Raw genomic sequence first — 12689 nt, forward strand, 5'->3', positions numbered from 1 at the left:
CCCGCAAACCACTGTTGACAAATGGGACGTAAGGAAGTGTTGTGCCATGAGAGCAGCCACATTTAGAGGAAATGTAATGAAGGGGTCCATCAAAAGAGCCTGATAGCTGACAGTCTTTTTGGAGCCAAAGAACAAATAACATTTTGTAGCTCCTATCTGTCTGCCATAAATAATTAATCCTATAATGTCCATGTCTGTTGTGGGTGTGGTCAAGAGCTTTGAGCGCTGGACTTGAGTCCATATGGGACAGAGGAGACCATGGTTCCCAGAGGAAAGACAGCTGGAAAATAGCCATCTCCCATCAGTGATCTGGTGTAGGAAGGTAGACAACTCCATTTTGCTCTGAAAGGAAAAGTTTTTAGTCAGATATGTGCATTTTTCCTTACAGCTCAAAAATAAATTATGCAAGGTTCAGCAAAGACTGAGAAGCTGGCATTGACGTTTTTAGTCTACTTGGTCAAGATTCTCTTAGTACTTGACAAACTTTAACTCAAATTCACAAACTCCGCAAGATAAAAAGCAGGAACTCATGGTGCGTATCATTCTTGAGAGGTGTGTCACTGTATGAAAAGAAAAAAAAATTTTTTTTTGCTTCAGCAGCTATCACTTGCTGGATTGGGATTAGTGCTATACTTTCTAAAGAAAACATAATGGCCCATTAACTCTGAGTTAATTTTCTAGTAGAGGGTTTGTTTTACTTTGAACTAATAACATGCTTTGCATGGTATCACCTGAATCGAGGTTTAAGTCTGTGGCTATGAAACAAAGCCAAATTCCTGGCCCACACTGGCTTCAAACCCATTATCCAGGACTCATCAATATTATGCTGTGATCAGCTTGAGCACCTAGTGAGGCCAGAGGTGGGGAATGACCTTACAAAACTAGACTATAAGCTCTCTAACAGGGATCATGTCTGTCTTTTGCATTGCTATATCCCAGCATTTAATACAGTGCTTAGAACATAGTAGGCATTTAAGACATGTTAACTAAATGAATGAAGTTTTTTCCCCAAGGTACTAAGAGCCTATATCTCTCCCATTTCTCCTTCCCCTTTTTCTTACCCTGAATTCCATTTTCCAAGGGTATCTCTTCCACGTTTCATGGGTTGAAAGATGAATTTAGAAGAAAAGTGACTTCCATATGATTGAAGCAGAATAATGTTTGTCAAAATGGGAAAACTTACTGAAGTTTTGAAACCAAGGACAAAATTCCCTCAAAAGTTGATAGTAATTAATCATAACAATATCACCTGGAAAAAGACAAACCAATGTCACTGTATCTTCTCTGACCCAGCTTCTAGGAGGACTGTCCACCTGGACAGGAGCTGTACTGCTTTGTCAATGTCAGGCACCACCCATGAAACGGACCACTCTCCTTCCAAGCATCATCCATGGTGTGTGTTCCCTATATGGTGAGAGGGGTGTTCTAGGTCCTGTGATGGCTAAGTGAGGCCCAGCCCATTTCTAAATGGAGCTTAGAGTGGCAGGTGCAGAAAATAAAACTCATTGGAGCTGTGGAGAGACAGTCTGTCAACTCCTAGGATCCTTCCACAGGCCTCCCACCTCAGGGCTTCCTTTGCCAGGCTACGACACCAACTCCAGACAGGACAATGGCGGGGACAATGAACCCAACAGCTTTCATCGCCAGAAGCATAGTTTCTGATTCTAAAAGCAAAGCAAATGAGGGAAAATCCACAAGTGCTCCTCCTCTTCTATGTTAACATTTGGGAACTTTTGTGCCTGCAATCATCAGGAAGCCCGACACTATTTTTCGTACTGTCACTTCTTACTTCACAGCTCCGTGGAGAATAGTCTAAAACAGAGGAACAGCAGTTCCCAAAGTATGGTCCAAATGCCCCAAGGGTCCTCAAGGCCCAATCAAGGTGTCCATGAGATCTAATTCATGATCTCCCCCCTGCTTTTTTTAAATCTCCATCTCTCACATGGGCACGGTGGAGTTTTCTAGAGGCCACATGATATGAAATGACATCATCACTCTGATAGCAAGTGGAATATGTGCTTGTGTTTTCTAGTGTTTAATTTTTAAAAAATTTTTAGTTTGTAATACAGTAAATAGAAACAGATATAACCTAAATAAACAAAAGCTCTTTGGGTTACTCAATAATTTTTTTAAGAGTATAAAGGAGGCTTGAGACCGAAAAGTGAGAGAACCTCTGATTGCACAGACCCATTCTAAAGCAGGCAGTGATCCATGCTTCCTGCTCACCCCCCTTCCTCAGTCTCACTCCCCAGACAGCCACAACCCCGTCTCTACCCTGGGAACCCTGAAGAACCACGTGGACACCGCCGTGCTCCACATGACAGGAGTAAAGGTCGCTGCTCTGAGGATCCAGCTCAACTGACACCCATGTCTGATAGGTCCCATCCCCACCGGGACGAAGGTCTCCATAATCCATTTCTTGGACAATTTCTTCCCCATTTTTTCATCCAGATCATGGAAATTTCTGGGGGGTAAAAGCTGTGAGCTCTGCAGTAAAGAGTTGCAATCCCTGGAAAATTTCTTTGCGATTTACTCTGACCAGTGGGGGCTCTAGAAAGAAGTTCAAGTTAAACAGAAGTATCTTATGTACTGAGTACACAGCACTAGAACTCAGCAACTGCATTTCCCAATTAATTTTCTTCTTTGCAGGAAATATCTAAAACCAAGAATGACCCAGAACCCTGGTTTGCCAACAACAACAAATTCTTTGTGCTAAAGCCAGTTTGAGTAGTTTTCTGTTACCTGCAACCATTAAAATTAAGATGGTTGGGGCTTATCTGGTGGTGCAGTGGTTAAGAATCTGCCTGCCAATGCAGGGGACACAGGTTCGAGCCCTGATCCAGGAAGATCCCACATGCAGTAGAGCAACTAAGCCCATGTGCCATAACTACTGAGCCTGTGCTCTAGAGCCCACAAGAACTGCTGAATGTTGTCAAAATGCTGATAAAAAGTAACTAGGGAAAGTTTTCATGGAGAGTTACAGACCATGATAGTAACAAAATGGATTTCAGAATAGGGTTGCTATAACTTAGATGAGAGGAAGTTACGGATAAAACCATGGGTTCTGAGGATATGAGGACAAGGTGTTCTCCCTCCTCTTTACCTGTCCTTTGTAGGGTACCTTTCCCGTGCTCCAGAAATCTCTTTAACCAGGCAATACATTCTTCTTCCAGCCAATTCTTTTGATATTGTAGCTCATGCTGACTGGCCTCCCGTGCCCGCTTGGTGATGTGCGCCACATTATCCATAGCCATCCAGGAGAGGGTATCTTTACTGAAGATAATGAAATCCTGTCCATCATATGCATATTGGAGAAACCCCATGGTTTTCCCATCCTCCAGTGACTCACAGCCAATCATTCTCTGGTAAGTGTGGAAACCCTGGAATACACATGCAGGCAGGAAGGGAGGGATTGACATGTGGATGCAGAGGTGGGTGCCCAGGTGACGTGACAGGGGGCATGACTGGAAACATCTTCTACCCCAGAATACATCACTGCACAGGCCTGCCATGGCATCACTGAGTCGCCAGGAGGTTCCTGTGATGTAAGCCCATTTATCTACAGATATCTGTGGAGTACCTACTGCATACAAAAGGAGTATGATAATTCCCTCCTTGGGAGTTATCCTATATTGGGAACAACTAACTGATAAAGTTTTTAGTGCAGTGGAGAAGGGAGAGATATGTGGGAGCCAGAAATATCCCTGGGATATTACCTCAGGGTTCAGAGCAGGCACCCCTGCCCTGTGGGCCCTCCCTGGAGGTTGTATCCTGCATGTCAGCTGCGGTGCTGGGCAAGATGGAGGCTGGTCTCCCCCAGGCCTGGGAAGAGCATAAGGATCCCAGTGCCCCTCTGCACTGCTTTGACCTTTTATTTCCCACCCCTTTCCCTTCCTGTGTGGGTAGGAAGGCAGCACAGTGGAAACCTCTGAGGTTGGACATAAGATAATCATAGAAGTCTTGGTTCTTATGAAGACAAGAGCCAGGGTAAAGCAGAAGCACAAATTCTATCCCCAGAACAACAGCTGCCATATTCTGCCTTCTATTCTCTTTGTCTTTGTTCACCTCCTACCCTCTTCTCAATCCTAAGGTACTTTAAGAACTGGGACGGGACTTCCCTGGTGGTCCAGTGGTTAAGGATCCGCCTTCCAATGCAGGGGACGCAGGTTCCATCCCTGGTTGGGGAACTAAGATCCCACATACTGCAGGGCAACTAAGCCTGCACACCGCAACTACTGAGCCAGTGCACCACAACTAGAGAGAAGCCTGTGTGCCGCAACAAAAGATCCCGCCCCGCATGCCACAACTAACACCCGATGCAGCCAAAAGTAAATAAATAATAAATTAATAAATAAAGACAAAAAAAAAAGCTTTAAAAAACAAAAAAAGAACTGGGACTTACTTTCTTCCCTCTGTATTTCCTACAAGGCCTAGCATAGGGAGCCTAGCCCATGGTAGGTGCTTCGTAAATATTTGTGAATTAAATTGTTGGCAAGACACTTTATTTCTCTGCTTCAAAACAATTAAGTATGCTGGAATGAGTATGAATCTATTTAACTTGAACTTATACTTAATTAAAAAAAATTATTTTGGCCTCGCCACATGACTTGTGGGATCTTAGTTCCCCGACCAAGGATCCAACCTGGGGCCCCAGCAGTGAGAGCACCGAGTCCTAACCACTGGACCACCAGGGAATTCCCAGGAGCTTATACTTTAAAAAATACTTTTCATAAAGGGAGCAGAGCTGAAATCTAATTTACATCCAGCCTGGAGTCTGCAAAAGGTGTAATATGGTTGAATCTGCAACCGATTTTGCAAACGGTTCTATTTCTCCACCTCTAGAAAGGTTTTGCAGATGTACAACTGTTTTAAGGTGGAGGCTAAAGGAAGAGCAAGTCAGGAACATTAGTTCTCACACTTTTTTAGTGTCCATCTGAGTAGTCATCAAACATGTGAGTACCGCCTCTGTGCCAGGCGCTGTTCCAGGCCCTGAGCACACCACAGACAAAACAGATAAAAATGTCTGCCCTTCTGGAGCCTACATCCTAACGGGACGAGAGGAGAAAGACAGACAATATAAAATAAATACATATAACATGTTGTTTAAAAAGTGCAATGGATCTAGAGATTGTCATACAGAGTGAAGTAAGTCAGAAAGAGAAAGACAAATATTGTATATTAACGCATATACGTGGAACCTAGAAAAATAGCACAGATGAATCGGTTTGCAGGGCAGAAATAGAGACACAGATGTAGAGAGCAAACGTATGGACATACCAAGGGGGGAAAGTGGCGGGGTGGTGGTGGTGGTGGTGTGATGAATTGGGAGATTGGGATTGATATATATACACTAATGTGTATAAAATGGATAACTAATAAGAACCTGCTGTATAAAAAAATAAAATAAAATAAAATTCAAAAAAAAATGTGCAGTGGAGAAAAATTTGCAAAGAGGACTAAGCAATATAATTCTAAACATCAATACTTAGGGAAGACTGCTCTGAGAAGGAGACTTCTGAACAAGTACCTACAGAGAGTGAGGGAGCCAGGCAGACATGTGGGGACCACAGTGCAGGCAGGGGGGCCTTTACAAACGCCCTGAAGAGAGGTCAAGCCGGCACACTCCAGCAGCAATAAGGCCTGCGGCTGGAGCTGAAGGGATGAGGGGCAAAGAAATAGCTAGGAATGGCTTCCACAGTTACTGATAGCAAAAAACCTCATAGAAATCAAATTCCAGGCAAAGAATGGGAGAGAGCAAGGAAGAAGGGATTTAAGAAGAGACTGTGTTATTGACATATAGAACTTCCCTTGGAATCTGTATTTCGTTTTATGATATCTGGGGTCTACATGCCTAGTAGATGCCAACAAGCAAAAAAAAAAAAAATTTACCAACTTGGGGCATTACTGCTCAATGGGAGGATTTATTCTAAATGAGTATCACTGACATTATCTCCATACATAATATTTACAATTCATGTAATTTCACTTTCTTATAAAAATGTAACTTCATAAAGATTTGCATTATCCAGAGATTATAAGAGGTAAATAGAGAGGCACATGGTCTGTTGCCAATACTGTCCAAGGACAGTGTAATGCCCTTTTCTCCAACCTCAATCTCAGTCTTAATGCCCTTTTCTCCAACCTCTATCTCAGTCTTATTCCTGGTTTTGGAGCAGTTTTTCTCCACTAGCCAGCCCTGACTTCAAAGGCTGCTCTGCCCCAAAAGGCTGGCCTCCATCTGCCAGTCATCTGCTTGTCCAGCCTCATGCAGCCGTGGCTCTGCTCCAGAACATCACAGCCCTCTCCCCTTCATTTGCCATGGATACAATTACCCATCTGGTGCATCCACAGGTATGAGTCACACTTGCTCCTCAGTTGGGCTTCCAAAATGCTACCTCAGCTGTGATGGGAAGTTGGTTGACAGATGTTGAGTCACAGAAAAAATAGGGGAAAGTCCATGGTACCCTTTCTCTCATGTCGTATTAGACCTTGTCATAAGTTATATCCTATAGATATGTTGCCTGGCTGATTAGATTTCTACAAGAACTGTGAAGGTTGAATCATTTGAAAAGACCTGTACTTGACCATTTTTGATCTACCAAAATGGCAATTTCATATGATTCAATCTAACCTTCTGATTCTTCTTGCTGAAATAATTATGAAATTAGGTTTCTCTCTCCCTTTCCATGAACATCAATCCACTTATTGAACTGAAATCTACAATTTTGAATTTGGTCTTCTGTCCAGGCCGGTCAAGTTGCTTCTCAAAGAGAGTTTGCTGCTCTGTCCCAATAGCCTGTGATAGACATTGCTGAAAATCCTGAACAACACAACCGAACAGCAATTAGACCAAATGCAGTGGTGACTTTACATCCTATATTACGTTTCCTTTAACCTGTAGATTTAGTTGGGCCGTTTTGACAAAAGGCTGTGAAATACTAGATTATAAAATAATTGATAAAGTGTTTTCAGGTATTCCTCCATGGGGGCAAACACATGGAAGGAAGCAGTAAGTGCCACAAAAGAGGTACCAATGGGGTGTTCCAGCAGCTAGGAGAGAGATCCTGCTCTCACACAAAGGGATCCACAAGGAGGAGGTAGAAAACCTGCTATGAAGTTAGGCCTTCTGCGACCCATGGAGGGCAGCAAAATCTGAATCATAACCCTCAGAACCGCACTTAGTTCTTGAGCACATGCCGCCATGTGTTAGTTACCATGCTAAGCCTCTGATAAGCATGAGTTACATTTATTCCTCACTGCAACCTTTTGAGTCTTAAAGGTCTTAAAATTCCCATTTTACAGGTAGACAATGGGTGCAGAGAGTTGAAGAAAATTGCCCAAGATCATCCTTAGAATCCATAAGTGGAGGACCCAGGAATTACACTCTGACCGCTCAGGCTAGAAGCCCCTTTGCCTCAGACTGCCCAGCTGATCCGAAGCAGAGGCACTTTCCCATCCCAGGCTCTGTTTCAGGCTTCTCGTCCAGATCACCATTGCTCTCTCTCGCCCCCTTGTGTCAAGGATGACTCACTGTCCTGGATTTCCCAGTCCCTGGGGACCCCGGCTCCAGACCTTCCTACAGTTGGCTGTGGGTCCCAATTGGATATCCAGTTCAACAAAGTCCCAATTATCTGTTGACCCTCCCAAGTAGCCCGATGCCTTAATGCAGTCAAAATGATTATGATTCCTGGGAACTACTCTCTGGAATTTCAGGCATCGTGGGAATGAGGGGGAGAAGTGGAGGGTGATATTTTTAGTTAAGAGGGCCTTTGGACACTTCTCAATCTATGCAGTGATATAGGTAGTTCTATACGCATCAAGAACTGCCAGTCCCTGTTCTAACAACTCCTCTCACTACAGGAAGTCATCGAGGGCCTGGAAGTGCTGAATGTGACAGTTTGACTCTTTAGCTACTCTTTTGAGGCTTTGGAGGTTACCAATGTCTCTTTTTTTTTTTTATTAATTTATTTTTGCTGTGTTGGGTCTTAGTTTCTGTGCGAGGGCTTTCTCTAGTTGTGGCAAGCGGGGACCATTCTTCATCAGGGTCCGCAGGCCTCTCACTATCGCGGCCTCTCTTGTTGCGGAGCACAGGCTCCAGACGCGCAGGCTCAGTAGTTGTGGCTCACGGGCCTAGTTGCTCTGCGGCATGTGGGATCTTCCCAGACCGGGGCTCGAACCCGTGTCCCCTGCATTAGCAGGCGGACTCTCAACCACTGCGCCACCAGGGAAGCCCCACCAATGTCTCTTTTAAGTTTTATCCTTTCTGAACTTCCAGTAGGCACAGTCCTAGCTGCTAGGGATACAGCAATGAACACATCAAATCCCAGCCCTCTGAGCTCCTTTCTAGAAGGAAGACCTGCAGTAGGTGAAGATATAATACAGGATCAGCTGCTGATAAGAGTTGTGAAGAGAAATAAAGCAGGGAAAGGAAATAAACACACACACACAAATAATAATAAAGAAAAAGGGAAAAAAAGAAAATGAAAAGAAAAAAGTTCAAAAAGAGAAAAACAAATTTAAAAAAGAAAAAGGAAAAAAGGCAAGGAAAGGAGGTAGAGTGTGAAGAGGGCTGACCTTTTAGGTAGAGGGACCAGGAAAGGCCTTCTGAGCAGGTGGCGTCTGAGCAGAGATGTGAATGAAGTGAGGAAGTGAGTCATAGGAGAAGAACCTTTCAGATGGAACAACAAGCCGGAGTCCTCAAGGAAGTTGCCTGTTCCATGTATTTGAGGAATAGCAAGGAGATCACTGTGGGCCATGTAGAGCTCTGGAGAATGAATGAATGTGCCCCGGTGGGGTTTTTTTTCCCAGTACTCTCTGTGTACAATGATGACCATATGTTCTTCTATTTCCCAGAAGAATTACATTTTTATGAATTTTATTCTTTTTAAATGATTCATTGAAGTTGTAACAAAATGTGATTTGGTACTTATACTCTTGAAGGGTTTTCCATAATAAATATAAATTTGGCTGTCAGAAAGAATGTCCTCTGTCATCTGTCTCAATTTGGGTTTCATAAAGCAAGTGTTTAAAGAGCCACTTGTTTGATCTTTAACCTAGGCCCCTTCCTTCGAGTCCTTGGCAATACTTATGTGGTAACAGGATGACTGAGGTCAATGCGTTTTAGTGAGAATAGACAAATATTGCAACTAGTCAGAAGAAAATCTACAAATTAGTTGAATTTCTCAGATTTAGATAGATGCAATGTCAACCAAGAAGGCCTTAAGGGAGTAAAACAGTATCTTGGAGAAATTTCTACTGCATGTGCCTTGGCAACAGCTCCATGGAAACAGATTGAAGTCTAATAATGTCTATAGCAAATGCCCATATTTTCTCATGTTAACTCTTGGAACTCAAGGTCATTTCTAAGCAGATAATTTGCAAATCTGTCTTTTAACACTAGCCCAGTTGACAGTTCAGGGGACTTATCCATCATTACTCCTTGTCTGTGAAGGACTTCATCATTCATGAAGCAGATTGATATAGCAGATTGAAATATCCATAGAGTTATGAGTAATATCAAGAGACTGACCTTGGCTTTTTCAGGATGAAACACACAAACCACATATGCCTCTGCAAGAGAGATCCCATGCATGCCCCCGCCCTGATGACACCCACCCACGTCACCAGCTCACTGTCTCCCACGGGCTGAAATGAAGAACAGGAGGAGCTGTAAAGCATGAAACATCTTTCTTTTTCATACAAATTCTGCAACTAGAATAAACCACAGTTGTGAATTTAGTCATTATTGCTGACCAAGTTCTCTATGGCACATGGTCAGATCACTTCAATTTCTTAGGGACGTCACCTTGGAACATAAATTCCAGGAGGCATTTATTAAGTGCCTATTGGTCACTAGGAAGTATGAGGAAAATAAAGAAGAGAAAAATGAGAAGATCTCTCTCCCTGCCTTTGAGGAGAGGCTTGAAGGAAAGATTTTGGTAAATAGAAAGTTATAAAGCTGTGAGCAGGAGCTATGGAAGTACAAAGGAAAGCACAGTCTACTGCAGGCCATGGAGTCAATGAAATCAACACACTGGAAGTGATGCTGGAGTGATCTTGTCATTGAGCTGTGACCCCATACACTCTGGTATCTCCTCCCTGCGTTTCCATGTCTAGAAGCTCCTACTCAGGGCTAGCATTAGGCCCAAATATCAAGTAGACCAAGACCTTTTTCATAACCCTGTTTCCCTTCCCTGTCAGCATCCCTCAATGCTCAGAACACTCAGTCAGGATCCTGGCAGGTAACAACCTTCATCCCAGATGAGTTACATGAAGAAACTTTAATGAAGGGACTCCTCACAGGGGTATGAGCAAAGTTACAGGAACAGATGAGGGATGATAGGGCACCCATAAGCTAACAACTATAGGAAGCCATTACTACCCTTAGGGCTGTAGAGATTGGAGGAGCAAATAGTGCTCCTGAGGCCTAATGGGAGCTAGAACCATAAGAAAGGGCTGTTCAGAGAAAACTGTATTGCAGAGGGACACAGCTACCACCAGAAACATTAAACAAAATGGGGAAAGAGGAAGAAGGAAATACCCCAACCTCTCTTTCCTCTGTGACTGCTCTCCTTTCAGCATCTCCCATTGGGTGAACCCGAACAGAAATCAGCCTGCAAGAGAGACTGGGTGATGCCTTCTGTAGCAGTCAGCCTCCCAGGGCACAAGACAGGCCAGAGAAGGATGGAGTGGAAGGAGTCAAAAGGAGAATAGCCAGCACAAAGTGACCTTCCCTGTCCTTTATATATGACTGGTTCTATTTCTCATTCCACCTATTATCGGAGTGCCAAGCGTCCACATCCAGAGGTGCTGTGATATTGCAGGAAAGCCCCGGTCTGTAGGCTAAAAGACCTGCATGTACTTCACATTCTGCTCGTTATGTGAGCTGAGTCCACCTCTCTAGGCCTGGGTCTCCTCATCTGGAAATGGGGATATTTTCTTAGCCTGTCACAAGGGTCAGGTAGACCATTATATGAAAGATTATGTTTAGGGGATACTGTGGTCATATTATTGGAGAGTTCTTTGAGGATTAAATATAGGTAATATATAGGCTTTTTACATTCTAGAAATATTACTCCTTTCCTCTTTTTATCCTCTGTCTCTTACCCTCACCCTCAATCTTTCCCATTTCTGACTTGAATGGTAGGACTTTTTCTGGATTAAGTTTCTATAGAAGCAGGACCTTTGTCTGTCTTGTTCATGGTCATGTCCCCAAAAGTGCTGTCACACAGTAGGTCATCAACCAACATTTGTATAATTAACACACAGATGATTTGAAAGAGCTCCTTCCTGTCATGCTCATGAATCACTGCCTATGGTGGTGGCCCAGACTGAGGTGGAGACATTGCCCAGCAGCCATCGGGGAGTGCTGGCCCATAGCTGGGAAAGCAGTTGCTTAGGGCAGAGAAGCCTGGTGCTTCCAGCCCACAGGTCTTTTGGTGTATTGTGGGCAACAGAAAGCAACTGCTTCCCTAGTAACATAGGCTCCCTAAACAATGAAAAATTCCTTCTACTCAGTTGATATCTCTTACACCTAGTAAACAAGTCCAGAACCATGGTTTTATCTTTCTGGGATCTTGTGTTACAGGTTGGGATTGCGGCGAAGAGGAAAAACAAGTAAACCTGAACAGTGGTTCTGCTCTACTGTTTAATGGCCCTGAAACTCTCACCACATCCTCATGAGACTTACCAAGCTAGTAGAGAGGAAAAACAAAAGTAAAAGAAAAGACATGAACAGAAAAGAGAGGGAGCAATGCTCAGAAGGGAAGTAGGAAGTGAGGAAGTTACCCAGAGGGTCTTTCCAGAATGGCTTCCAACCCCTCAGAAGGCAGGTGACATCAAAATCCTACACACGTGAACTGGAAAACTGTACAGCTAGTCCAACCCTCTGACAAGTCCTGGGTTTAATAAACAGAATTTTCTGCCCCTGGCTTCTTAATCATTTCACCAGAAGTTTTAGGAAGACAAGCTCTTTCCCGGAGGCTGCCTCGGCTGAGGAGTTCAGAGCAAAGAGAACTTGGGGTACTCACGAGCATCACTGTGCATCACTGCTAATACAATGATCAGAGGTAACAGGAGCACCATCAGCCCCTCTACAATCCTTCTCTTTCCGATTCTTTTAACCAAAACACTGACAGGTCCCTGCTCATCTTTCAAGAACCTATACTCTACCTGCTCTTGAGTGATTCAGCAACTGAGTGACACTCAGGGTTCTCTCCCAGTAAAAACAGGGGAAATAGTTAGTGTCATCAGTTGCTAGGTAGAATAGAGAGAGAGAGGGAAAACAAAAGCACTGCCTGCTTTCGGCAGTGGCCTTTAACCCTTTGTTGGTCTCAGACACTGCTTGCTTTTTGCTGTTCCTGTCTTGACCCTGTTCCCAACTTTCGAATATTTATGGAACACAATTATGGGAAAGACACAAGGAACACAAAGATTAATCATATCTGGTACCCCAGGAGGCTCAAAAGAAAAAGAAGTCTTTGCTTATTCCCTGGAGCTTAGATTTCTCCCAAGGTCCATGAGAAAGATTCACACAAAGTTCCCAGGACTTGCTCTGGCTTCCTATAATGCTTCAGTCCTTATGTCTGATATAATATGTATCATGTAGACTGTCCTGACATTTTTAGCTTAGGCCTATCTTCCCGGCTGCTCTAGCACCCAGCCCAATAGCTCAAAACATGCTCGTTGAA

At 43.7% G+C, this 12689-nt stretch overlaps 1 protein-coding gene across 1 annotated transcript; it reads right to left on the reverse strand.

Moving 5' to 3' along the window:
• Window positions 1-301: 301 nt before the first annotated feature.
• LOC103071251 (major histocompatibility complex class I-related gene protein) lies at window positions 302-12084 on the reverse strand. The gene is given in 7 exon segments (XM_082931545.1): window positions 302-342; window positions 1563-1664; window positions 2275-2443; window positions 2445-2518; window positions 2521-2550; window positions 3104-3379; window positions 12030-12084. Coding segments are annotated over 7 exon segments (747 nt in total).
• Between the last annotated feature and the right edge of the window lie 605 nt (window positions 12085-12689).

The sequence above is a fragment of the Lipotes vexillifer genome, unplaced genomic scaffold, assembly GCF_000442215.2.
Source record: "Lipotes vexillifer unplaced genomic scaffold, Lipotes_vexillifer_v1.1 scaffold76, whole genome shotgun sequence".
NCBI lineage: Eukaryota > Metazoa > Chordata > Mammalia > Artiodactyla > Lipotidae > Lipotes > Lipotes vexillifer.